At 37.7% G+C, this 27,754-nt stretch overlaps 2 protein-coding genes across 5 annotated transcripts; one reads left to right on the plus strand and one right to left on the minus strand.

The window, feature by feature from the left end:
• Positions 1–1,156: 1,156 nt before the first annotated feature.
• On the minus strand, positions 1,157–15,703 carry LOC122992668 (CD209 antigen-like protein E). Its single transcript, XM_044366539.1, has 6 exons — positions 15,139–15,703; positions 14,936–15,037; positions 9,271–9,438; positions 3,870–4,012; positions 2,125–2,228; positions 1,157–1,515 (listed from the first exon to the last, which is right to left on the minus strand). Exons 1-6 carry the CDS (start codon positions 15,539–15,541, stop codon positions 1,353–1,355), a joined length of 1,083 nt encoding a protein of 360 aa, XP_044222474.1. The 5' UTR covers positions 15,542–15,703; the 3' UTR covers positions 1,157–1,352.
• A 6,160-nt stretch (positions 15,704–21,863) lies between these two features.
• On the plus strand, positions 21,864–27,526 carry LOC122992670. 4 transcript variants are annotated; one of them, XM_044366542.1, is made up of 10 exons: positions 21,864–22,004; positions 23,254–23,376; positions 23,717–23,909; positions 24,206–24,271; positions 24,664–24,762; positions 25,095–25,160; positions 25,719–25,817; positions 26,036–26,141; positions 26,675–26,728; positions 27,161–27,526. In XM_044366542.1, exons 3-10 carry the CDS (start codon positions 23,790–23,792, stop codon positions 27,409–27,411), a joined length of 861 nt encoding a protein of 286 aa, XP_044222477.1. In that variant the 5' UTR covers positions 21,864–22,004; positions 23,254–23,376; positions 23,717–23,789; the 3' UTR covers positions 27,412–27,526. The 4 variants fall into 4 exon arrangements, with proteins under 4 accessions (XP_044222477.1, XP_044222476.1, XP_044222479.1 ...); XM_044366541.1 differs by having other exon boundaries at positions 23,254–23,909; XM_044366544.1 differs by lacking the exons at positions 24,664–24,762; positions 25,095–25,160 and having other exon boundaries at positions 21,870–22,004; positions 23,254–23,909; positions 27,161–27,525.
• Positions 27,527–27,754: the final 228 nt, after the last annotated feature.

Below are 27,754 nucleotides of genomic sequence, written 5' to 3' on the forward strand. Positions count from 1 at the left end.
ATTTTCCGCTGTGTATATGAGCACATTTTACTATTATGTGTGAAAGCTTTTCACTAGTTTATGTTATAGGATTTCACAATAGTATATGAGAGCATTTTAACTGTGTATATGAGCACAGTTAAATCATTTTGATAATTTGTTCAGTTGTAATGTTAGCTTGAAAGAGACGATACTGATTAGTGTGAAGGTATTTCTCCAAAGTAATATTGCACTGGTAGGAGAAATGTGGTCTACACAAAGATGTAATTTCAACACATTTAATGTTTCTCTCTCATGTCAAAGCCACATGGTTTGCTGACCCACCTGTCCACCTGAACTCTTCCTCAAGTCACTTGTACAAACAACCAGTGCTTTTATTTTTCTGGTGAAGACAGTCTCAGATCTCATCCAGTAGATTGTCTAGATTGAGATACAGGATGTTCTGTTTCATTGTTAGAGTTGTTTTCTTCACTTAGTGCCTGTTGAATACAGCATGAGAGTGTGGTGAAAAGACAGATCATCTTTTAACCAAGTTCAGTTTTGAATGAATGAAAGTTTTTTTTGAGAGTTTTTCTGCACAATTAATGATAAAAGAAACAAACGCACTGAAAACAAAATAATTATTTAAAAAAGATTTTAATTGTTTTCATAATTACATAAAAAGCCACAACCAGTATCAGCTACCAGCATTACAAAGGACATCATGACAAACGTCTGACTCCAGTACAGTGCTTATATGTTGTAATTGACTGACTTTATATTGACTCATCTGTTGAATAGTTTTGGTTTACATTTCATCTAAAATAATTTGATAATTCTCTCACAACAGCAAGTGTTTCCTGAGTGAAACCACTAATTATCAAGTAAAATTCACAAAAAACTGATGGCCTCTGCTAAAGAGATCTGTCAGCTGCTGAGCAGACTTCATTTAAAAATTATTTTCAGGAAAGCGTCATTTGATGATATAGTAAGACATAATTACACAAAATCTATATTACATTGTTTAATTATGATATGAGGGATGTCATAACAAATGGTCTCAATCAGGTTTTTTGCAACTTTCAACTATCATGAAATCTTTAGCTAAGACATTAATAAAAATAAAGGTTTTTATGAATCTGTTGCATTTTGCAGAGGTTTTGTTTTGTTTTATCTGTCTGCTTCTTTTAGTTGTTTGAAACATTGGAAATTGGTTAATGAAGCTCTTCTGGCAAAAGCTGTAAACATCTAATTTATAGAAATCTCTTTAAAAAGGCAGAACAGAAGCAAAAGATCATCAGCACATCAGAGAAAAGTTTTAATTTCACACACACATACAAACTGATTTGACTTTTGCAAAATCATAGTTTGCTTTGAAAAAGCATTTTTACATATTATACACCAGCATTTTTCTCACAGATCCACCGCAGAGAAGCATCACATGACAGATCATTCCAGTTGTCTCCAGTTTTCCCCTCAGCCCTGATATGTACACAGTCCTCTTCACCCCACTGCGGATCTCCATTTCCATTATCAGGCTGTTTTGTTGCCCAGTAACTACAGGTCAGTGAACAAGAGAATCATGACACTTAATCTCTGACATGAACACAGTCCTTCACTGGAACATAAGAAAACTGAATGTGTCTCATTCTATTCATTGTACTTATTCTTCCTGGCAAGAAGTAGGGTTGTAAATAATATTTCTTCACAAACATCACAGAATGGAATTTATTCTATCTTGCATGATGTGCCTTAGTATAGTTTTGAGCTATAGAGTAGCAAATTGAACGGGGCTGCAGGTTCACTGTAGTATTTTTCCTAAATATAAATTTTCAGTCATCAAATAGCAACAAAGGAGCCTCCTGTATAAATAAACACCCCCATAGTGTTCTGGTCATCAGTTACAGTACTGTACAGTTGGTGAAGTGTAAAACTTGACTGTGGACCAGAAACCCTCTCAGATACTCCATGAAATGGTAGTTTGGTTTGATTTTTTCTCATCATTATCATTTTGCACTGATGATTTAACCAGAAAAGCTTAAGACCAACCTGGAACTGCCAGTCACCTCACATTGTCTGTGATAGAAGATTTAATACATATCACCAACCTCTAATATACAGCAGTGTTTGTGTATGTTGTCAATAAACAACCAACTGAAGCCAAACCTTAAAGTCAGTGGTGTTCCATCAATCCATTTCCAGGTTCCCTCTTTGTCTCTGTCAGTCAAACCAATCCAAGTTTCTACCTCAGTGAAGGTAGACAAGAATGTCTGTTTTCAATAAAGGGAAAAAAGCCATATTATTTATATTGTTGTTTTAACAACAATATGCAGTTTACATAGGATAACTCTGAACATATTTGATAAGAATCCATTTAACTAATATTATTATTGAAATATAATATAATCATTATCATCATATTTTTTTCTTACTAAAACTTAAATTTTAGATTTATTTAAAAAAACTTCTTTTGTTTTTTCAAAATCTCACTTGTACAGTCCTTCTTTAATCCTTTAATGCATTATGGGTTATTGTGTGTTGTTATTTGTACAAATAGATAAACTAAAGAAAAAAAAAACAAAACAAAAAAAATATTGACAGCACAAAGCTTAGTAGAAGCTAGTGGTGTAACAGAACGTAGTTGATCTGTGATCTGTATGAATCGCCTCCCACAGTTCAGCATGAATGTGAACCGCGGATAAACTGCAAAATGTAATGTCTCATTGGAGACAAAGTAAACAAACTGATGTAGCTACAAGTCATGGACAGACAGCGTGTCACTAACAGGATTTTGAAGAGCAACAACCAAACCAGCATCTAGTGGGTCCGTAGTGACATCTGCAGCTATGTTAACATGATGTTTAATGTGCTGCAGCTGAGCAGCTAATTAGTGATCTAGCTGCTGACTGACATTAGCAGTGCACTTTTCCCTGGTGAATGTTTGTTTGGTGGCTCATTCAACAAGCTAAACTGCAAAACAAGATGTGTGCTCATGTTTGTAAGTTATCATCAAGTTTTGATAATGTGGACACAGGCTATTTTTTCATTCACTACCATGTTTAAAAGAAAAAGGTATCATGCCTCATATTGCATTTTAATTTAACAATTTCGTACTGAATATTTGATATATTTTAAGGTTTTATTTAAACATTGGAGATTTTGAATATTTTCACAGAAGACCACTGGCAAAAGTTCCTTGCTTTAAGTCTTTTACAGAATAAATGGAAAGTAAAGTTATATTTGTCTCCTTTTTCTTTGCTGATTCGAAAAATGATCCGATCCATGACTCAAAACCATGATACGATCTGAACTGTGAGTTTTGTGATCTGTTGCACCCCTGGTGGGAACTGATTCCCCCAGACTGACCTGTATTTGTCCTCATTTACAAGCACATTTATGTAGTGACTGCTAGTGTTAGCACTATTTGAATACTTATTAATAACTATTTTTATTTATAAACTTCATCTTTCTCAAGAAGGAAATCAGGGAATAAGAAATGTCATTAAATTGTGCATAAATTACTGTATACAGAATTCCTGTTGCCAGACATCATCATGTTTTTTCTTAAACTGATACACAGATTTGTACTGATTAAATACTTGCAGTGTATGAGTGACTGCTTCTGGAGTTTGATTAAAACATAGTGAAAGGTTAAAAGAATGTTAGCTAGCTTGCTAAAGATGAAATGAAATTCTTTGATTTTAAGGCAAATGTGCAAACTTAAGAATACCAGCAAAACATGCTACAGAGCAGCACAAGTTCATTCAAATCATTTGAATTATTGTTGTCAAGGTGTTGAACACCAATGATCCATAAAAATAAATAAATAAGTATTTTAGCTTTTTTCAAGGTACAGGAAGATTGTAATAAGGCATAGTTTCTTTACAAGCATACAAACAAACAGTCTGTACCTGTTCTTTAGTGCTGTCTATAACCACCAGATCTGCTCCTTTCTCTCTGCAGTCCCGTCTGCCTCTTGACCAGGAACCAGACTCACTGGAGAGGAAATAACAGGAACAGCTGAACATCCTCCATCCTGCAGGACAAGTTTTCTCTGTAACACACAACATTAGAAATTAGACAAGAATCAAGTCTGTCTGTTTCCAAAGTATGAGGGTTAAAACAACATAACATGTGACTAGAGTTGACTTGTTGATATTCTACCAACTATGGAGCATTTCTGGTGCTGATTTTTAGCTGCAGTTCTGTGGTAGGCATACAATTTTTGTGATTATTGCATCTTTCAAATTATTTTGATGACATCAGTTTTTATTTGAAGATAATGGAACAAACTGTTGATTTCAGCTCATTCTTTCTGTGTCTCCATGTCAGATTTTGAGGCGGGATACTAACACTGGATGACACCACAGAAATAAACACATATGGGTTTATCAAAATCTCAAATCTCAAAATCTCCCGCTCACTTTCTTTGACAGCTAGTTTGACTCACTGTTTGATCATGAGCTCAATACCAAGGTTTGGCCAGCAGATGCCTCCCTTTGAATGTATAAAATGCTTTGAAACCATTCTCAGCAGTTTTTCCAAAGCGAGTGGCAAAAGCTTTGTGTCTCCAATCACAACATGTTTTAAATCATCATACAAGGATCTCACAAAGCTCAGCTTTCACACCACCAGATGAAAGTAAAATTTGAATCAACAAAAATTCATGTAATACCACCACTAACATTACATTTGAGTCAGAGTCTTGCACCAGGTAGCTCAAAAAATCATCAATCCTTTAATCCTTTTATAAAACTTTAAATCAGCCTACAGTTAAACCAGGGATCTTTGTGCTATTAATCAAACATCTGTTTATCCTAGTTAAGGTTAACCTGACTTGTTTTTTGGTCATGTGAAAGTAACAAATAAAGTGTTGTTAACTGAGTGTGTAGTCTGTTGATTATAGGTCAGGTTTCATGTTACATTAACAGGTCAAGTCAGGTGCAGGTCTCTAAAACTGGACTTGTGAGTGCTTTGTTTTGAATAAGACAATCAGAGATTGTCTGAAGTACTTCTGAGTAACGTTGGACCAGTGGAAGAGGAAGCATCCTTCTTCAATAAAAGTATACACTAGATCAGTAATTCTTTGTTTTTAATAAAATAAAAATATCTTAAATATTTCCTTAGATTATAACATCTATTAAATGTAAGAAAAAATGTTAACCTTCCCACTACAATCATAGTTTTGTTATTGTACACAACATATTGATACACAACATATTGATCTTCCATAAGACCAAAAATACAGACCAAAACAGACCAAATACAGACCAAAAATATGACAACCTGAAAGGCACCTTAACATTTGGGGATGCTGTCTTAAAACACAAATAGTTAAGTAAGTAGTTAACTCAGAGATACTGAAGTAGGATACTTCACTACTTATGTCCTGATGACTCGGATCAAATAAGGTGCTTGAATTTATGATATAACTAATGATATACAAGCCACTTTATGTTCACTTTGAAGTCAGATCTTTTGTATATTTGGTTAAAAAGTAAAACTTTTCTAGACGTCTACTGTACTAACTGTACTGTCTGTGCTTTACTGTGCTGAATGATGTATGTGCAGTTTGTTTTCACATTCATCATCTGAAGGGGAAAGTCTCTCTGTGCTCACCTTCTCACCTTAAATCTGAGTTTACCAGCATGATTTATGACATCACAAGTAGTTTGGAAGCTAATCCTGGTCAAGTGATGAATTACCTCAGAGTGATGTGGAAACATTTGTTTCAGGATCATTTTAGTGGCAATTTTCAGGGTTGAACAAAGTTAATTACATGTGATACACATAACTATTTGAGTAACACTTCTTTGACACCCATGTTTATAATGCATTATAAACATATTTATAATGCATTATAATCTGCTTATAGCTGTATAATTATGTTATAAGCACTCATAAATATTCATAATGCTTTATAACAATAATCATAACACATAAAGCATTTTATAATGACTTATAAGGCCAAATATCATAATACTTCATTGCTGGTCACACGCTGACATTTTTTGCAAGGATCATAGTGTTTTATAATTCTCATAGTTGTAATACATTAAAATCACTATAATGCATTATAATGCATTAAAATGTGATTATAAGTTACTCTAAGTGGTCATTGGGTGTTTTAAGTGAAGTAATGAAATTCTCGAGGTATGGGCAGATATAATACATTACACGCTGGTTATCAGTCACTATAAGTGGTCATAGTTTGCTTTAAGTGAAAAATATCATTAAATCTATGCAAGAACACAAAACATTGCAAAATTCATTTATTTGTTTAAGGGTCATAACAGAAATTGAGTACTCTGATGTGACACAACTTTTTGATGATGAACAACTGAATGATGGACATTTACATTTGACTAATGTAATGTTTCCCCAAAAAACTCACTAAATTGACTCAAATGATAGATAATACCTGAAACAATTCTACTTTACCTGTAGCTGTATACTTTACTTTTATGTTAATGTTTGATCAACAAAAGTGACTCCTTAAAAAAAATAGCACTGGTGTTAACACTTCACTTTAGTAGAACTTGTCAAAAATCAGCAGTCTTACCTCTGTCTAAAGTCATCTACTAATAAGCTAGTGTCCACTACTGTCCCTGTCATCTGCTGTCAACACCACCATTCCTCCCAGGTGTCAGGCTCCTCATTCACTTCAACTCATTTTGAGGACCAAGTCTAAATATAACACTTATGAAATATAAACAAACAATACAGCAATATTATTCTATGTAATATATTTTTCTGTGTCAAAGTTACTTGTTTTTTTGAGCCAATATAGCCAATTTTCAAATTATGAGTGTAGGCAGTATTTCTCACATTAGTGAATTGTAAATGTCCATCATTCAGTTGTTCATTGTCAAACGGGAGTACTCACTTCATTGTGTGTTATGACTCGAACAAATTAATTTTACAACATTTTGGGCCCTATCTAAACCTGGTGCAAAGTGGTGCAAAGTGGCACCAAGCATGACGCAAGTGTCTTTGCTAGTTTAAGCACCCACATAGTTTAAATAGCACTACCACTTGTGCCCATCTCAGCGCCCATTGGCGTGTTGGTCTTAAAATGAGGTGTGGTCGGGCGCATTGTTGGTGCATTGCTATATTGAGGCAGCAGAAATCGATTTCGTTATTGAGCAACAAAAACCTGGTCTGAGGTCGATGATGCAGTATTTCACTGTTATTTTTAGCGCGCATTATCAAGACAGTAATATGCCTACATCGGCAGGTGAACAACGCGCATACAAACACAGACACACAGCAGCGCACAAACATGCAAAGATCACAGAAAGGATTATAATGTGAAAGAATATTATTGTGTACATTAACATATTTTTAAAAAATACATGTCATAATGTTTAGTCCTAATATTTATCAGAATTAATTAATTGCAGTAATGACAGACGAAATTGTCTAATTATTTGACCATATCGTGGCAATACACGGAGGTATTTAAACAAACCTGTCAGGTTGACGGTGTGTGTCAAGACCCAGCAAACGGATTTCAACAACAGATCAGACATGGATTTCCTGCTCATCAATACATGAGGACATGAGGAACACATGGGGAAATAAATTAAGTGAAAACAATGATTAATCTTAAGAATGAAAGAATGGTGCACAGCTCTTAGCTGCTGCCAGCAGCAGGATCAGCACCTCGGAGAGCTGATCAAGTCCTGACAACTGTGTATGATGATTTTTTACATGATTAAAATTAATGACTTGATTTTTGGACAATATTTAACAAATAATCTTTAACATTTGAGATTACAGTGATCAGGTTTCCATACTTTCAGCAATTAAAACCTTGTAGGGAGGCAGGGTCCAGGAGCAGGTGTGATCGTAATGGATTGTGCGCTTTCACACATGAACATGAAACAATGAATGCACGTTACTTATCGCTGATTATTTAAAAAAAAAAAAAAAAAAAAAAAAAGTTCATAGAAAGACTGCGTGCTCTTACTTTGAAATACGGAAATGGCGTCGTCAGCAGGCGATCACGCGCTATCCGAAAATGGCTGAGTGATACGTGTGGATTTTCATTCAGACCAGCGGAAAATTTGTTTCAAAACTCTGTGTGTGTAAAAAGCAAATTCACACATGTAAAACAAATCCACAGATCCACAATTTTTTTTTCGATTCACAAATAAAAATGAGTTCACAAATGCCTGTTGAAAAGTTGTAAATGTTAAGATATTCACTAATACTTTTCATTTATTTGCAAATTGAATGTATTCACAGATATTTTTTTTTATTTGTTGAATTTGTGTATTTGCAAATCCGTTTTATATTTGCAAAATTTTAGTTTACAAATCTTTTTTTGCATTTGTGGAAGGTGTGTATATTTACAGATTACACATTTACACACAGATTGGCGATCTGTTCACACAAATCATTATGAAACAAATCTATCTCCATACGCCTGGCGCTGCGGCCATTCTTCTGCTGTTAAACTAGCCAAAATGAATTTGGACACACCCTAAATACACTTGTGCCATGCGCTTCAGACCGTGCGCTTAGATTGTTAAAATAGGGTCCTGAGTGTTCTTGCATAGATTTAATGATATTTTTTTTACTTGACTTAACAAGCAAACAATAACCACTTAGAGTAACTTACAATCACATTTTAATGCATCATAACAGTGATTATTGAGACATTATAATCATTTTATAATGCATTACAACTATGAGAATTATAATACACTATGATCACTATGAAAAAAAAAGGTCAGTGACTGATCAGCAATTATGAAGTATTATGATACTTGGCCTTATAAGTCATTATAGAATACATCATAATGTGTTATGATTATTCTTATAAAGCATTATGAATATTTATGAGTGCTTAGAACTATAATTATACAATGCTATAAGCAGATTACACTGCATTACAAGTATGTTTATAATGTATTATAATCATGGGCGTCATATCAAGTGTTACCACATTTTGCATTGTAACATGCTAAACTTACTGTAGCGTGTTACAAAAGTCACATTTAGCATGTTAGCATGATATTATTGGTTAGAATGCTAACATGCTAAATGTTGACGGTGTTCGGAATTTCCTGATGACAAAAAATATTTTAAAATGTTTGAAGATGAGTAAATACAAGAACGAATCCACAAAGTTATTTTACAGTTACAATCAACAAGTTACAACAAACTTGTTGATAAGTTATATAATTAAATTATATAATTAAAAGGAAAGATTCCCACATCATCTTCTATTTTCAGCATAGTGTTCTCTGTAGGTGCTCTTCTACAATGTGTGTGCAGTACTGTATAGCCAGAGATGTCACTCACTGTGTACAGACAAACTCTGAAGCTTTTCCATGTCTATGGTTCTTCCAGTGAGGTTGGCAAGCAGCAGGTCTCTCTCTTCAGACACGGAACAAAGCTTGTTATTGCTGTCCTGGAGACGCTTAGTCAGGTCGTTTATGATATCTTCAGCTGAACTGCGCACACTGTGGTCTGAAATAAATCAAAAGACATGTCACATTTATGTTTATTCAGTCACTTATATCAAATACCATTTTAAAACTTTTAAAATGTGCATTTTCAGTAATTACAGCTTCCAGTATCATTTTAAAGCAAATAGCTGTCAGGAGTAGCGGAGCAGGTGAACCCAAATGCAGGACAAAACAACCAGAATGAACTGAAAGAAGTCTCCTTAATACAGCTAAACCAAACCAGACTCAACAAAGCAGAACTTTACAGAACAAAGGATCCAACAAGACTGAACTGAAACACAGGACTGAAATACTAACTGAAATAATGAGGAGATGAGGTGCAGGTGGGCAGAGAAACTCGAGTGAGGGGAATGAGGAGATGAAACAGAAGAACGTAAAAGAAGCTGATAGGCTGGGAAAATTCTGGGAAAAGGGCAGGACTAATGAAGATGATTCAGGCAGGTGAGAAGGGAAGAGTGGAGGGAAAAGCAGGCTGGGAACACAGGAGGGAAAACACTGGGCAAACTGGATACAGGAAGAGTGCTGGGCTTTGAAGTAAATTTGACATAGTGGCCAAACCGGGTAATTGCAACATCACATGATGCACACTAGCCCAAAAAGATTTTTTCCATCAACATTGTGAGAGAGATGTGTTGGGCCGTGGCTACAAGTTTGGCTATCAGCAATAATGAACTTAAATTATTAATTATTAAAATCAATAAAATTATTAATAAGAATTAATAATAACGGGGCACCACCCTGGACTCAGGGAAAAAGATAGCCAATTCAGTCTCAAAGTGTACTAATCTATGAATTTGGTTAATAACTTTGATTAATAATTAATTTAATAACTATTAACAAAATCACCATATCAATAGCTAGTTAAGGTTGAAGGATTTGGAGTTCTTTACAGAGCAGAGGTTGGCAAAACTCATTCTTGTGCAACATTAAAACAGACAACAGGTATATCCAAAAGCATTTATTTAACAAAAGGGTAAAAGCAACACACAATACTAATTTAGCTAAGTGTACCTATATACAAGTGTGAATGTGTGAGTGTGTGTGTGTGTGTGTGTGTGTGTGTGTGTGTAGGGAAGACAATAGCAAGATGGCTGCAGTCACCTGGTGACTGAGCACATGGCATGCCGACACGTTGGCTGATAAAGGGAACTACAGGGATAAAAGGCCAGACCATGTGGTGTCTTGAACCACATGTGCTGCCTGAACCAAAGTTTGCCAAACTAGGTTTTAACCTCTTAACTGTGTGGTTCTCTATTCAAGGCCAAATGGTGTATGCTAAAGGTGCCAGGTTAAGATGAGGTTAGTTGCATGCAAGGCCTAGTTACTGGATGTAACATGTGTTAAGCATGCTATCGTTAACCTAGCGGTGTGGCTATGCAGTAACCTGACTATAGGCAACAAGGACATCACAACAACAGTTCAATGTATAACCTTAACCAAATCAATACACGTACAGTACATTGTTTGAGTTAAACATTCTTGCTTAGCCGTACTATGCTTCACTGTGTTGCTAAGCTATGCCCAGTTGTTACCAGTCCATGAAGGAAGAGATGCTTTGTGGTGTCCTGCTTTGTAGCTGGTGAATCCATGGGTGAGTCAGGCTGAGAAGGCTTTGGCTCTGAAGCTGAAAGATGCAGGCGTTGCTGGGGAGAGAGCACTCCAGTCATGCAGAGGGCCCAGGTCACTCCTTGGTGTAGAGTTAGCGGCAAGCTAACTCCATTCCACGGCTCCTGTACTTGTTAAACTGGCCAGCAGACTTGTGTGTTAGCTGCTGGCACAAGGAAACTTAGTTTCTGAGTCTTAGGCAGGCTCTTGCGTCTTCTGCCGTAAAGAAGACTGTGTGTGTCTGCTGTGAGCAGGCCACACAAGAGAGCAGAGAGCTGCTCCAGCAGCTGCTGGAGGTGTGAAAGAGAGCAAGGAGCTGCTCCTGCTGCAGCTCATGGAGAAAAGAGAGCGAGAGATAAGAGGGGAATCTCTAGTTTTGATAACCTGGATCCATGGGTGGAGCTTCACACTTTGGGTGCGAACCCCCAGGGCTCAGGTTTCTTGGAGTCTTGAAACATGTGGTAAACTGTGGTCCACATGTAGTCCCAACAGATGTTTGTAAATCAGTGGATACATTTTTTGAGCGTCACAACCCCTGTGAAATGACGGGTTTCACTCTCATAATTTGATCCGTTCGGTCCAATACATTTTGAAAGTCTAGAAGAGCTACACGATTGAATTGTTTTATCCCCATTCAAGTTAGCCAGAGGGCTAAACCAGAAGTAGCCGGCCCGGCCAGCGTAAGTTACTAGTGCCTTTGCTCTATGGGCCACACAGGTGGCTTCATGCACCACTGAGCAGTGGTGAGGACAAGCCTCCTTGAACGCCCCTAGGGGGTCTTACCTCTTTCCTTTCCTCATGGAAAGCTTCATTAAAAGGCTCTTGTTGGTTTTGACCTGATTCAAAAGAATGTTGTAGTTCTCCTTTAACATCTACCAATTCTTCCTCTTTGGTTTCAGGTTGCTGATGGGACACCTTAGCTCCGTCCCTGGCTATCTGTAGTTGCTATCGTATGTCTCGTATGTACCATTGGTCAGCTTCTCTAAATTTGGCATAGACTCCGACCTTAGCTTTCAGTTCTTTTATTTCCTCTACTGCCCACTTAAGGAGGTTATCAGGCCTGTCAAGTCGATCTATTGTTGTGGCGAGCTCATGATTACATTCTTGGAGGGATTGTTCTAGCCTTTCGCTCTTTCCCTTTAACTCAACTTTCCCTCCTTCTTCTGGAGGCTCACTAGCACCCTCATCTGGTGCATTACATTGAGCCTGCGGCGCTTCTGCTCTGGCTAAAGCCTGTTCAAGTTGCTGTCAAAGGGTTTTGTCCCCTTCCTGTAGTCGTGCAGCTTCTCTTTCAGCTAAGCTGCAAAGCCAGGCACCAACTCTTCAGTCATATACCCCAACACTGATTCCAGGTTCTCAAAGAGGTCTCTTCAACTTTAGGATTCAGACGTGGCTGGACTCGGCATGTCTGATTTAACATGATTAGGCTTATAGGTAGTTTGGTTAAGGCAGACATAGACTGTGCGATTTCTTCTGGCAATTGCCTATAATATATATATTCATAAAAGTACAGTATGCGTTTTTATGAATAAAATAAATAATAAATAATCTGCTGGCCTAATTTTTAAAAGTACATATTTGTGAAAACTTTATATAGTATTTGTGAGCCACATAAAAGCTTGTTATCTTTTATCCTTATAATCTTCCTTGACATAGTGGTTGAAAACAATTTTACTTTCCCTCCCTATAATGCAAAAAATGTTTTGGTGTGTCACGCCACTGTAAGGTCAAAAGTTTAACATCTAGCCAGCCCCCCCCCCCCCCCTCCCTTCAGTAAACTTTCAAAATGACCAGTCGTCAAAAGTCAGGAGCTCAGAAAAGGAGAGAAATGAAAAAGAGAAAGTGATCAGAGGTGCAAAGGGACTTTATGATGAGGTATTTGAAGAAAGATATTGAAGTGGAAAATGCACCTGCATACAAGTCCAGCCCCACCTGCATTAGGGGTGAAGGGTATTAACAGAAAGCTTAGCTTAAACATGTGGCAAACACAGCCACTAATAGCTACCACCTAGCTTTAACTTTAACATCCAATTATTAGCTTGTTTAAAATCTAACACAACATGTCCTGACAGAAGCAGCTGAGTCTGGAGATGGAAGTAGCTGCGTCAGGGAGGAGGAGAGACCCAGCCTGAAGATAAGTGGAGTGGGAGAGGCTAGCTGTGCTGGAGAGGAAAGGGAAGGAGACACAGCAGCCGCCCTGGAGTCAGAGCAGCAGGCGGATGATGCGAGCACAAGTGAAATAGCATCAGAGACTAATTATAGTGATCCTTGGTTTATTCTTTATACTCTTCATTTAAATGAGTTGGGCAAAATCTGGGCGAATAGACATGGGGCTGCTTTGACCAGCATGATGAAGTGAAATAGAATGATAATTGTTCACATAGCACTGATGGTTAAAATTTATAATATGACTGAAAAAAAATGAAATCCGCATTTTGTGGATTGCAAACAAGATCATTATGATAATTGCCAATTAATGGAAAGTAGAATTGAAAAGGCAATTTTATTGTTTCCAGTATTTCTTTTTGCATGTGAAAACAGCTGCATCTAAATAAAAAGAACTAAATGTAAAAAATAATAATAATTATAAAAAAGAAAACAAGATAATACAATCTACAGTATAGTAATGATGTTTGTAATTTTAGTTTTATTTATATGCGTTACAGTAGGATTTGTAACTGCAAATGTGGATAGTGTGTGGATGATTGTGATTTTAAGTCAAATGGTGCATCATGTTTACAGCCTGGTACAAAAAACGGTTTTGGTCTCTATAGCTAATTTCTCCTTTCATGACAACTGTACGGGAGGATGAATTTTTTTTATAACTCACCTATTTGAATTTTATTAAGCCGTAAAGTTATGCATAATGAAGGACATGGCTGCTTTGAGTGACAGGTATGCCAGGTGGCTTGGTGGCTTGTTTCAGCCATTCAGAGGTGCCAAGATGGCAATGGCCGGAGCGGCTCACTTTGAGCTTCAAAACCAATCTTCAGAAACCAACGAGTGATGTCATGGTAACTATGTCCATATTTTTATACAGTCTATGGCACTGCGTTCCGGCTCCGACGCGGCTGCCGGAACTGATCGCGGCCACTCTAGTCAATGTATCCGATTCCACCGGGCGCGCTGCAGCGCGTTTCAGAAGCGTCTCTCCGCTCCGCTGCGCTAAAGATAGGTGCCTTGTCTATTTTTGACGGAGGCCGCGTCAAGCAGCAAGCCTGTCAACCCTGAATGAGGCATGTTTTTGAAATGTCATGACATGTCTGTGAAACAGCAAATACCTTATAAATTCATATCATGTAATATTACACAATATCAACACAAGTCAAATTGTTTCCTAATTTTGCCCCATGACGACAGCTGATGCTCATGATTTTAAATCAGTCTATTAAATATCTCTCTCTCTATCTCTGGTGCAACTCTGACACACAGTAGGTACAATCATTTTCTATTATTACCACAGTGCTATAGAGCATTCATTCATTGATAAGTTTGCCAACAAACTTATTAAACAAACAAATAATAAACAAATAAACAAATGTATGGTAATGTACATTTACAATGATAAAACAATGACAAAATACAAAATGTACAATCACTCAATTCACATCTTGGAGAGAAAAGAATTGTTCCTTCTCTCTAAGATGTGAATTGTTGTTAAAATATTTGAAAAAAGTCACATTCCTCAGGAAAATCTTTTTATCTCATCTATTTAAAAATGTGTATATTGTAGTCAATGTTGTATTTTTATGACACTTAAACAAATTTAAACAGTAATTAAGACCAACGCAAACCAGAACAAAGTCAGGACATCATCTTTCAGAGTAGAATAATCAGCTCCTATAATCATGAGTTCAGTCTGACTTAAACTTCTGAATGTTAATCAGACTCACAGTAGACGCCGAGGCCGATGAGTCCAGCCAGCAGGAAAACACTCAGCAGCCCCAGAAAGACAAGAACAGCTCCATGAAATCTCCTCTCTGAAGTCTTCGGACCTGAACAGAGAAAAGACCGGTGAATCCAATCAATCATACAATTAAAACATACTATTCACAGCTCAGTCTGTCAGCCTCTCTGTCTGACTGAATATTCTTACCTGTCTGAATTGTTGAATGTTTGGTATCAACATATGTCATGTCTTCAGTGTTGACATAGATTTCTTCCATTGTTGAAAAGCAACTATGGTATTTTCTAAAAGGACGGCTGTGTAGCACTGGCTGCTGTACATGTACTGTAGAAGATGACACTGTCTTTCCGTCAGTTTTTGGCTGGACCAGCCACAGACCAGCCCTATAACCATGGTTGGTTGAGTGAGTGAGTGAGTGAGTGAGTGAGTGAGTGAGTGAGTGAGTGAGGGATGAAGTTACACCACTAGTCGGCCGACTGAGTGTTGGAGTTTCCTCATTGGCTGATGATGGAATCAGAGGACAGCAGTAGTGTGATGCAGAGTGACTGTGTTTCCTGCCCTGAGTTCTGATGCTCTTTTCTAGCATATTCATTTACTCATTAAAGTATGTCTTAATGGTTTTAGGTTGTTATAAAAGTTATGATTACACTGTGCATGTGTGTTACTATTTTACATAGATCATGATGAATTGTTCCTGTATTGTACTGCAACTCTGCAACATCAGCAGACTCATCAGACAAGGTTAAAGGAAGTTAAGCATTATGTTTGAGACAAGTCATCTTTTCTTTGTAACCTCATCCTGTGTGTTGCATTGTGAAACGCTCTTTCTTGTACAAGAAAATAAATTCTGCTGAATTTTGATACTTTAGCTCCCGTCTCTATTGTTTAATGGTCATTACGAAGAAATTCTTTTAACATTTTGGCGCCCAATGTTGGGCCCCAATAGCTGATCTCCTCAAAAGGCAACGGACCTGAGAAAGGCCTTACAAGAACACAATTTCACTGATCAGATCAGTTGCTCAGGTGAACTCCATACAAACTGGTTGGCTGTTAAGGGGAAAACAAGGAAAGTAAATAGCCTTACCACATACAAAAAAAAAAGAGAAAAAAAAGACCTCTACAATGGGTAACTGTTGTAGCTGTAAAAAATCACAAGCAGAGAAATATGGTAGAGACGCCAAACGCATGAAACTACTCCATCCTGATAATGTTAAATATCTCAAGATATGGCAGGAAAAGTATGACTGTGTAGGAAAACTAGACGTAGAAGCTTGCGAAGAAATAGTAAAGGCAATTTCAGAAGGAACGAAAGGGGAAAAAGGGGGAAGAAGGCCTGCTACAGGCCAAGTCATGGCTGACAGAAGTAAGAGCCAGACGAACTGGTTTTCAGAAAAGAAAGAAGAAAGGGTCGCTAGACAACAAGAAGGCATAGATAAGCGACAGGATGCTTAACAGAATAAAGATAAAAATAATAAAATATATCCTGTCCAATATTCCGCACGAGAGCGGCAGAATGATGACAGCTATGTGCCATGTGGGTTCCATCCGGATCCTCCGCCTTACCCCGAACCTCGACCACCTCCTCCTCCTCCACCGCTGACTGCTCCACCTCCTGCCTTCTCACCCCACAACCCCTTCACGAAGGTTGACATCACACCACGGAAGGAGAGATGCATCCACAAGATCCTCAGTTTCTTCGGAGGACACGGAGTGGTACAGTATACGGTTACTTACATGCTGTAGACATGAATGAGAAACTGAGATAGTCCATACAGCATGTAATTAAAAAATGATTGGATTTAGACCAGAAATCAGCCAATTTGTGGCCAAACATCTGATTGCCTGGAAAAATGCAGGGTTGCAGAGAACCATTGATTATGCAACCCATGCAGAAGACATGATTGAAGCAAAGAAAAAGAAAAGAAAGATTTCAGATACATTCTTGCATGATAATGATGACACTGATGAAATTTTCTTCTAAGGAAACAAAGGTCCGAAATACTACAGAAGAGGAAGAGGAAGTGGTACAGTATACGGTTACTTACATGCTGTAGACATGAATGAGAAACTGAGATAGTCCATACAGTATGCAATTAAAAAATGATTGGATTTAGACCAGAAATCAGCCAATTTGTGGCCAAACATCTGATTGCCTGGAAAAATGCAGGGTTGCAGAGAACCATTGATTATGCAACCCATGCAGAAGAAATGATTGAAGCAAAGAAAAAGAAAAGAAAGATTTCAGATACATTCTTGCATGATAATGATGACACTGATGAAATTTTCTTCTAAGGAAACATAGGTCCGAAATACTACAGAAGGGGAAGAGGAAGCGGTGGGAGCAGAGAAGCGGATGTGTGCTACAATTGTAGCCACCAAGCTCTTTTGCAAACACATCTGCACTTGATGAACTGTAGGGATAGAAAAAACAAAAAAAAACCCAAAACAAACAAACAAACAAAAAAACCATACTTCTATGCACTCTAATCATTGCCTTGTTGCACTGCCTGTTGGCATCTACGTCCTATCGGGCCCAAACTTAAGCTTTATGGCACTTACTTGTGTTGTTGTCTCCTGACTAGATCCTTGCTTGTGTTGTATCAGTCTCATATGTACGTCGCTTTGGATAAAAGCGTCTGCTAAATGAAAAATGTAAATGTAATTGTGTCAAACCTTGACAGTATGCAAGAGACTGCAGAGCTCCAAAGAAATTGGGAGGAGAGAGAGGAGGAGGACGGGGTAAAGGAGGGAGCGGAGGAGCGAAACCCAGACAAGAAGAACAGGAAAGAAACCACTCTTTATGACTGGCTCCAGAACACCGACACACACACACACACACACACACACACACACACACACACTAGCAGATAGGGAGACAGAGGTAGATGAAATCCTACGTCACAAACAGCTGAAATTTTACTATCACAGGAAGGGACTAAACCATGGATAGTATTACAAGGTACGAGGTAAATCAATAACATTCTTATGTGATTCTGGAGCTTGCTGAACAGTTGTGTGATGTAATGAAACAGGGAAAGATTTTCCCCTAAAATCAAACGGCGGTTTAAGGGTTAGATCAGCCACAGGACATGTGACTATTGAACCATTAACTGAACCTCTAAAAATAAAAGATCCCAAAACAAAGAAAAACATATATGCCTCAGTGGTAATTTCACAAATGTGTCCCGTTAAGCTCTTAGGAAGAGATTTAATGACGAAATTAGGGAAAGCTGTAGTACCAGATCAAAATGGCTCTGGTACGAAAGCCTGCCAAGTTAACCAAAAAACAACCGACAGTGATGAAGAGGATGACACAGAAACATTTTTGTGCGAAGGACTGACGTTAAATTACTGGTACAGTTTGGATTTAGTTCAAACTGGGCCAGGAAGTATAACTCAGGAGCTAATGAAATTGGTAAAAGACCGCATTCCTCCAGCTGAAATAAAAAATATTGAAGTGCACACACCCGAAGAGTTACATTACACAATGTACTTTCGACATCAAAATGGACAAGACAGAGAATACCATGAAAAGTTCTTTAAAGAATCCAGCTGCAAAATGACTATCACCGAACTGTATTGGGACTAAAAAGGAAACTGTGTTTGAGCAGTGAGCCTCCGAGAAGCAGAAGCAAAACTATTGAGGAAGCCTGACACTGCACATTTCCTGTTTACAAACCTTAGAGATGCAGTGGAAAGATTTAGGTGAGTTTGGTTCAAAAATAGAGAGATCAAACTGTGAGTGGCAGGAGGTGAGAGAGAGAGTGTTATTCGCACCGAAATTAAATGTGTACTGTACCCACCTGAACTGGGTAACACAAGCGGGACAAGTGGTTCACCTCAGTGGAGAAACCAGCCTAGACTTTACCACTGCCTGATTCAATCGAAGAAGAAGAGTTAGACCTAAACAGTGTACCTCAAAAGTTGTGGTCCAAAGGATCAGCTGATGTAGGACTTGTTAAAGGAATACAACCAGTTAAAACAACTCCAAAAGGCTCTTACAGGCCATATCAGAGACAGTATCCATTTAAACCAGAGGCGGAAGAGGGGATTGCACCGATAATACAAGATCTACAGTGCAGGAGTTATCAGGGAGTGCCCAGATGCAGCATGCAATAGCCCCCTGTTCCCCGTAAAAAAGACAGCCCCATCAACAGGATGGAGGATGGTACAGGATTTACAGGCAGTAAATAAAGCAGTAAAACCACATGCTCCCCTCGTTCCAGACCCACACACGCTGATAAACAAACTTAATCCAAAAGCTAAATACTTCAGTGATAGATTTAGCTAATGCATTTTTCTCTGTCCCACTCCATAAGGAAGATCAATTTTGGTTTGCATTTCAATACAGAGTTAAAAAGTATACACTCACAAGACTCCCACAAGGATATTGTGAAAGCCCAGCGATCTTTTCAATGGCGATGTCATCCAACTTAGCACAATTCACTTCTCAAAAGGGGGAGCCAGCTGTTATTATATGTTGATGACATTTTACTCGCGTCAGGAAACGAATAGCATTGTAAAACTGATACTATTGCGCTATTAAAATATTTGGCAGAACAGGGCCACAAAGTAAGCAAGAACAAATTACAGTTAAGGAAAAAGACGGTGAAATATTTAGGTATTAATATCTCTTTTGAAGGCAAACACCCACATGAAAATAGGAAAACAGCAATATTACAAGCACCCAAACCACAGACAAAAAAAACAAATGATGTCATTTCTAGGGATGACTAACTTCTGTAGAGCGTGGATTGCAAACTATGCTGAAGTAACACACCCACTTCAAATGCTTATCTATGACCAACCCATGGCAGCCAATGTATTATCACGGACTCCAGAGGGAGAACATGCATTTGGACAAATAAAACAACTGTTTGTAAATGGTAAATGGACTGTACTTGTATAGCGCCTTTCTAGTCTTCCGACCACTCAAAGTGCTTTTACACTACGCTTCACATTCACCCATTCACACACATTCATACGCAGAATGGGTACAGGGGCTACCATGTGTAGAAGGGTTAGTCTCGCCTTCACCTCACTTTTACCTGCCTAGCCCCGCATAGTCACTTTTACCTGGCCAGTCACGGCCACTTATGTCACTCTCCCTTTTTGTTAGTATGTTACTTTCCATATAAGGGAAACACCAACAGCGCAATCAGGTCCCATTCAATTACCATCCGGGCACATTATAAATCCTCATTGACTACACACACACAGAGAAGTGTTTTCCTGTCGCAGAGTACTATAGTCTCTGGTGATCAGCTGGCAGACAGGGAGTTCGGTCTTTCTGTTTGAGGTGCAGGCAACCCCAGCTTTTGAACACCCAGATCCATGGGAAACAGATTTCACCGTAGAGGTAGGCACTAATAGTGTCAGGTGGGGAAGCAGGAGTGGACCCAAATGCAGAGGCCGGAATGCAGATATGACGAGAATCTCCTTTAATCATGGATGGCCAAGTACAGGCAAACAGAGCTGAACAGAACTAGCAGACGAGACAACACAAGTATAACAAATGATCCAACAAAGACTCAACTCAAAACCAGACCTTAAATACAGACTAAACTAATCAGGGAATGGGGAACAGGTGACAAGACACAAGGGCAGGCTGGGAGTGATTGGCTGAGGGAAACACAGGAAGCAGGGCAGGGCTGACGAGACTGATACAGGGCAGGTGTGGGGAGGACACAGAGCAGAGCAGGGCTAACGAGGGTGAAGCAGGGCAGGTGAGGAGGAGTACATGAACACACAAGGGAAACACAGTAACAAAACCAAAACCCAAAAAACACAATACTCTAAATACAACCCACACCAACCTGTCCAAGAACCATCATGAACCCAAACTAACGTACACAACACACCAGGCTAAACAACAAAAGGCAGTCCAAACCCACCGCCCAAGAAAACCCATATGACCCAAAGGACTAAACAGAAGTGCAAACCAGGAGACCCCAAAGAACACAAGAACATAAAAAGACCAAAAAAACACACAAAGTCCAGGCAGGGTGTGACAAATAGTTGTTGTTGTTGTTGTTTCCTGTGTAGTGTTGTATTGAGTTGTATTGAAAATGATGAGTTCTTTGTGATTTAGGGGTCCAGTGCGGAGGAGCAGTTGAGCTGCGCCATAATTATTATTATGGTTATTATGGTAGAGGTAGGATGAAACAATTAAGCATATCATATTGAAGGCCATGGTTGGATATTTGGGATTGTTTTTTTTTTTTTTTTAATTTTCTTTTTCTTTTCTTTTAGGATAGTTTGCTACTGTTTTGCCTATAGTTTTTTTGGGTTTTTTTTTCTCTTTTCTTTGTTTCTTTTGTTTAGTTATATGTAGTGTTGTTTTTGCCTCTTTTGGTTTAGTATATTTTGACTGATTGTAGGATTGGTTGGTTTGTGTTATCAGACGAACCCACTGCGCCTGAAGGACCTCATCAGGTGTATTAATGCTGTCTCTGTGCCCCTTTATTTAGCTTCAGATACGTGGGCTGTACTGTGTGGGGGCTCTAGCCGTATGGGTTGTTGTGAACCTGCATGCAGATAAGTATTACACGGCACCTAGCGGTGTTAGTTTGGTGTGTGTGTGTGTGTGTGTGTGTGTGTGTGTGTGGGCGCGCGCATTTGTGGTTTATGGAGACATTTTGCATGAATACACACCACACTGTGAGGACATTTTGAATTGTGAGGACAGGGACAGGGTCCTCATAATTCGGACAGCGTAGAAGTGTTTCTATAGGTGTAGATACCCAGAATCCAAAGTTTCAGCAAATGTCTCCACAATTCAGATTTACGTGAATTTGTGTAAAATCTGTGTATAACACAGCGGCCTCTGTAGGTGGGTCGATGTAACTGCACCCGTTAATGAATAATTCACACGTGTTCACAGCTTTTGATTGGCTGACAGTCGCCTGTCCTCATAATTCAGGTTTTTGTCAAAACTGCTGTGTTACACTAAACGAGGTGACCTCTCTTCAACCAGCCACCAAATCATTTCCTGGTTAACATTACGTTATATCCTGCTGAACCAGCACATATTCACCTGCACCTGTGGAGAAGAGGTAAGACTCAAAACCCACCACTACATTTCGCGTCCAGAAACTAGTCAAGGCAACTTTTTTTATATCGGTAGCTAGTTGAAAGTGCCCTTTTATCCAGCAATTGATCATATAAATTTCCGGGAAATTAATGCCAACGCTTGCTTAGTTTGAGGACAGTTTAGTTTAGCTTAGTTTAGCTAACGTTAGCTTTGCTTGGACGTGGTTGATAGAGTGAGAGAAATAATGAGTGAAAAATGTGATGCTTCTGCTTTCGTGAGAAACTCCCTTTTCAGGTATGATTCCGTATATATAAACAGTTCATATTCAGTAGTGTGTTAGATGAATGCGTATATGTTCTCGGGAAAGTATTGGTATTATGGTATGTCAGTGCATTGTGGAGTAATGACGTTAATTACAGGACGACCAATAAGCTAACCATGCTAACCTAATGTTATGCTAACTGAGGGCGAATAAGCTAACGATGCTAACGTCATTTTATGCTAATCGCAGTGTCGTCTTTGGACTAAGTAAGTGATGTGGGGAAAATCACTCGACTGGCGATGTAGTTTGCAGACTATCCTGTATATTTATGTATGTGGTATGTTTGCCGAAATATCTTTGTTATTAATTCAGTGTACTGTTAGTGTTGTAGGTTGTACATTATGAGTTAGTGCTATCGGTACTAGACATGAGCAAAATTATCACAGTTTATTTTGTGAATTATGAATCCATGGTAATAATAATCCATGGCTATATATATATATATGTTTGTTTTTTATATATATATATATATATATATATATATATATATATATATATATATATATATATAATTATCCTGTTTAATATAAGCACTTCAGTAAAGTTTATTAGTGTTTGTTACACAATACTGCAAACATTTAGGAGAGCTGTGTTGTGACACCTGTACTAGTATACAGTATGTATACTAGTATGTACAGTACTAGTATACTATGTATGTACAGTATTGATTGTAACATTATGTAGTTTGAGAGCTGAGTCATTTGTATTGAGTGCTCAGTCATTATAATACATGACTGGAGGTTCAAAACTATGTGCTTGTTCACCAGTATGGCTTACTAGTAAGGCAAGGTAAATGTATTTCTATGGCATATCTATTTGTTTGGCACATTTCCTACACAGGCTATACACTTAAAAGACTGAAAGTCAACTGTAAAATAGGTCTGCAGTAAGTTAGTTAACTAACTATGATAGTTAAACTGATCAGATTTTTTCTATATCTTTACTGAAGTCATCATCATCTTCAGCATGAGATGTCAGCAATGAGACCACAGAGAAGCAGAGGCAGCATATTTTTCATCTTTGGGCAAGGACAAGGATGGATTCAATATAAAATATATTAATTCATTTAAAGGTGAGTTGCCATTTGTTAAAAATTCTTTAGCACAGGCATACTTTTAATTATTGTTTTAATCTCTTCATATTTCTGACACATCTTCTGTTCTTCGTTAGGTCGAGGAGTGTTCAGTTGCCGCCACTTTCAGAAGGGAGACTTTCTTATTGATTTCACCCAGAAAAACAAACTCTGCCATTTTGTACTAACTTGATGTTAGTAGTAGCAGTAGCAGTAGTAGTAGTAGTAGTAGTAATAGTAATAGTAGTAGAGGTGGTGGTGATTTATTTATTCATTTAGTATAGTGTGCTTCTGTCATTATACTTTTACATTTTGTAATCAGAATTTTTTGCAATTTCAGTATTGACGCAGCCAGAGAGGATGACTCCCCAGGGAGACTCCTCAATGATGATCATGTAAGCCCAAACAGCAGAATGAGGATCATCACTGTGGATAGAAAGCCTCATCTCTGTTTATTTGCGATCAAGGACATCAGGCCAGGGGAAGAGATAACCTACAACTATGGAGATTCGGACTGGCCATGGAGATTAAAGGTACAGTCAGAACTTCATTTTCACAAAGAGCTAACAAGTTGCTGTTTGAGTCTACCATAATTTCAGTATTTTCACAAAAAAAACAAAACAGGTGCACCGTGTAGAGCAATACTGAATAGAGCTTTGTTTAGTCACTAAGTATTTTTACATGAACTTGAGTATCCCTAGTAATAGTTTACCCCTATCATTCTCCTGTATAGATAATTGTGTTGTTAACTCACTACGTATCAACAGGTACAGTCTTATTGTGCCTTACTGGTTATTTAATGATCTTTTTTTCCCTTTCTCTACACAAGGTTGCAACTGAAGCACATCCTCACCATGCAGCCTGGGCATCTGACTGCACCAAAGATGTTGAACAGGTGACTTCATTTATATTGAATGTTGATATTGATGTCAGATTTTTTTCAGTAGCAAAACAGTTTTGACTGGAAGTTGACAGGAGGGTATTGATACACAGTCCTCAGTGTGCATGTTCTGGTCAGGTATAGACACTCTGGGGTCTCTATATGTACACTGTTAAGTATTTAGTAGTATCAGTATTTCTTTGTAACATTAGATGCGTAGCAGTTTTTCATCATTGCTGTATGGAAGTGGTTTATTGTATTTTATTGACAGTGCCATCAACAAAATACCAATTCATATGGAATGCCATGAAATTTTTACCATAGTACGAAGTATAACTGAACAATTAACTTAACACTTATGTGTGTAAAAATCTATTTTAATTTCACTATTGTATGTGTTCATATAGCTTTTGAGCGAGAGAGAATCTCCTGTCATGTCTCCTGTCCCATCCTGTCCAGACAAGACACTTGTGAAGCATGAATATATCTCAGACAACATTAATCAGGTAAGTTTTAAAACCTCACTATCATCATTACACTACATTACCATTTCATCATCATCATCTGTCATTTCCTCAGTATATAATTGTATTGTTAGCTCTCAGGGTATCAGTAAGTACAGTCTTTTGTGTCTAAATGTATGTCACAGTGCTGTATTGGCTGTTGATTTCTGTGAAAAGCTGAACAAATGTTTTTTATGTTTACATACAGTATATTTGAGACCTTAACATTTTCCTGTATAGATAATTGTGTTGTTAACTCACTATGTATCAACAGGTACAGTCTTATTGTGCCTTACTGGTTATTTAATGATATTTTTTCCCTTTTTCTACACAAGGTTTCAACTGAAGCACATCCTCACCATGCAGCCTGGGCATCTGACTGCACCAAAGATGTTGAACAGGTGACTTCATTTCCATTGAATGTTGATAATGACGTCAGATTTTTTTCAGTAGCAAAACAGTTTTGACTGGAAGTTGACAGGAGGGTATAGATACACAGTCCTCAGTGTGTCTACAATGGTCAGGTATAGACACTCTGAGGACCGTGTATTTGGACACTGTCAGTGACATTATTGAGAAATGTGTTTTAAGAGCTTAGTGTTATAGATACACAGTCCTCAGTGTGTATGTTCTGGTCAGGTATAGACACTCTGGGGTCTCTATATGTACACTGTTAAGTATTTAGTAGTATCAGTATTACTTTGTAACATTAGATGCGTAGCAGTTTTTCATCAGTTTTTGCTGTATGGAAGTGGTTTATTGTATTTTATTGACAGTGCCATCAACAAAATACTAATTCAAATGTCATGCCATGAAAATAAGATTACAAGAGCAAGGACATGGATTTTGCTATAGAGACATTGACACTTCTTTTTACATAGTTTAGCCATTATACAAAATTTAACTGAACAGTTTTGTAAAAATGTATTTTAATTTCACTATTGTATGTGTTCGTATAGTTCTTTGGCGAGAGAGAATCTCCTGTCATGTCTCCCGTCCTGTCCTGTCCAGACAAGACACTTGTGATGCTTGAATGTCACTTGGAAAACAGTTATCAAGTAAGTTTATTGTAAAATTTAATAATAATAATAATAATATTTAGGCAACATCTGTCTTTTTAGGGGGGTTGGGGGTTAAATTATATCTGGCAATATCTTCAGTCAAAGAGTAAAGGTTGCATTTCAGCCCTAACACTGAATTGTAAGTTTCTCTATCAAATCAAATCATTTGAAAATTTATGATGTAATCTTTGATACACTGTCTTTTTTTTCAACAGAACTGTAAACATGATGTGGTTTCCTCAGAAGTACCAAGCTTGGAGAAATGTGTGTTGTGTTATGGACCCTTCTCTGCCTTAAAATGGATTGGTTTGAGATGTAAAGGTGAGTATTTTGTCTTTGAGTAAGATATGTATCCATTTTTGGTTTTCAATAAACCGTAACTATTACTGCCGCCATTTTTCCACTGTTTGAATGGATTGTTGAGTGAAGGCGCTTCAGTGTTTCAGTGTGACCCAACTTTACACCTCTTTCTTAACTTCACAAATATCCTTATTTTTTTAAAATTCTCAAACTTTAAAAAAACAAAATGATCTATGCACAAAGTAGTTACAACACATATTTTCACAGAGGTCAGCAAGTGCTTTTGGTTTTAATTTGTGCTTCTGAGAGTAAAAGGTGAATTGAGGAAAGGTGGAGTTGATTGGATGAACAGTTTAAGAGATATGTGAAGGACATACAGACATATAGAGATAGTTTATAGCCACTTGCTGTAGAATTTTCTGTAGTTATTGAAAATTAATGAACATTATTTTTGGGCTGTTGATTTATAAGCTGCAGGTGGCATAACAATTAAACATTAACATCAGAGGTTTGGTTGACACTGACATTGTTTTTGTTAACTTTTGTTTTTGTAGGGCAGAACAGGTGCAAAAAGCCCAGGAGGAAAACAAAACCACATGAACGCCTTGGTAAGAGAGAGATAGTCAATTGTTTTCCTCCTGCCAATATTAAAGGAATCTTTAAGCCAATAAACAATAACAAAGCCTTTTTAATTGGCCCACACTAACTACGTTAAAACCCCCAAAATGCTGTGGTAATATGCAAGGTATTCCCTTAATATTTATATGTATAAATCTTTTCAACTAAAATGTAAATATGTAAATAAATGAGTGATCTGTGAGCCATACACCGGCAAACACCTTTTACAAATCTTGCAAATATTGTGAGTTGGGATGCAGATTTGGTACAAGCAGAGGAAACCATCAGATCAGTGCAGCCATACTTAACATGGTTTCAAAGTTGTAATAAGTCATATTATAAATGTGGAGAAAATGAATTTTTGACCTACAGTTTGGGTTTCTATTTACAATCTGGTTTCTTTTTTTTTTTTTTTTTTATAGCGTTTCTCAAAAATGCTGATGAAGGGCTTGATCCCAGGAGGAAACGAAAGCAGCAGTGGTCTCCATCTGAGGTTGCAGCAGCGCTGAGACATTTCAAAACTCTCATCAACAACGGGAAACTAGCAACAGTTATTGAGTGTCAGCAGTGCAAGACAGCTGAGCATCCTGCTCTAGCCAATCGCACAGTTCAAAACATAAGAGACTTTGTCAGAAATCATGGCATATCCTTAAAGAAGAAAGGTGGTGACTGAACAGCCGCCATTTTTCTTTTCATTTGTGAAGATCTCCTTATAGTTAAAGCTAAAGGTTTATATCTGAATTATAGAATTGTCATGTTCTGACAAAAAACACAATTAAAATTTAAGTCCTTGTTCACTGACTTCTGCATGTGGTTGAATTTCCTTATCTATCATCTATCCATTACAAGGCTGTACCTGATGTAGATAACAACCAGTTCACATAAAAAGCATCATGTGTTTTAGTAACATGCCAGTATTAGCCCTTTGTTATAAAATGCTCCTCACAGATCAGTTATGTCTTTCCATTTCTCAGTGCTGTTGTGTAAAACAATTTGTCCTCATATATTAGGTGTGT

This window comes from Thunnus albacares, chromosome 11, assembly GCF_914725855.1.
Source record: "Thunnus albacares chromosome 11, fThuAlb1.1, whole genome shotgun sequence".
NCBI classification, from domain to species: Eukaryota; Metazoa; Chordata; class Actinopteri; order Scombriformes; family Scombridae; genus Thunnus; species Thunnus albacares.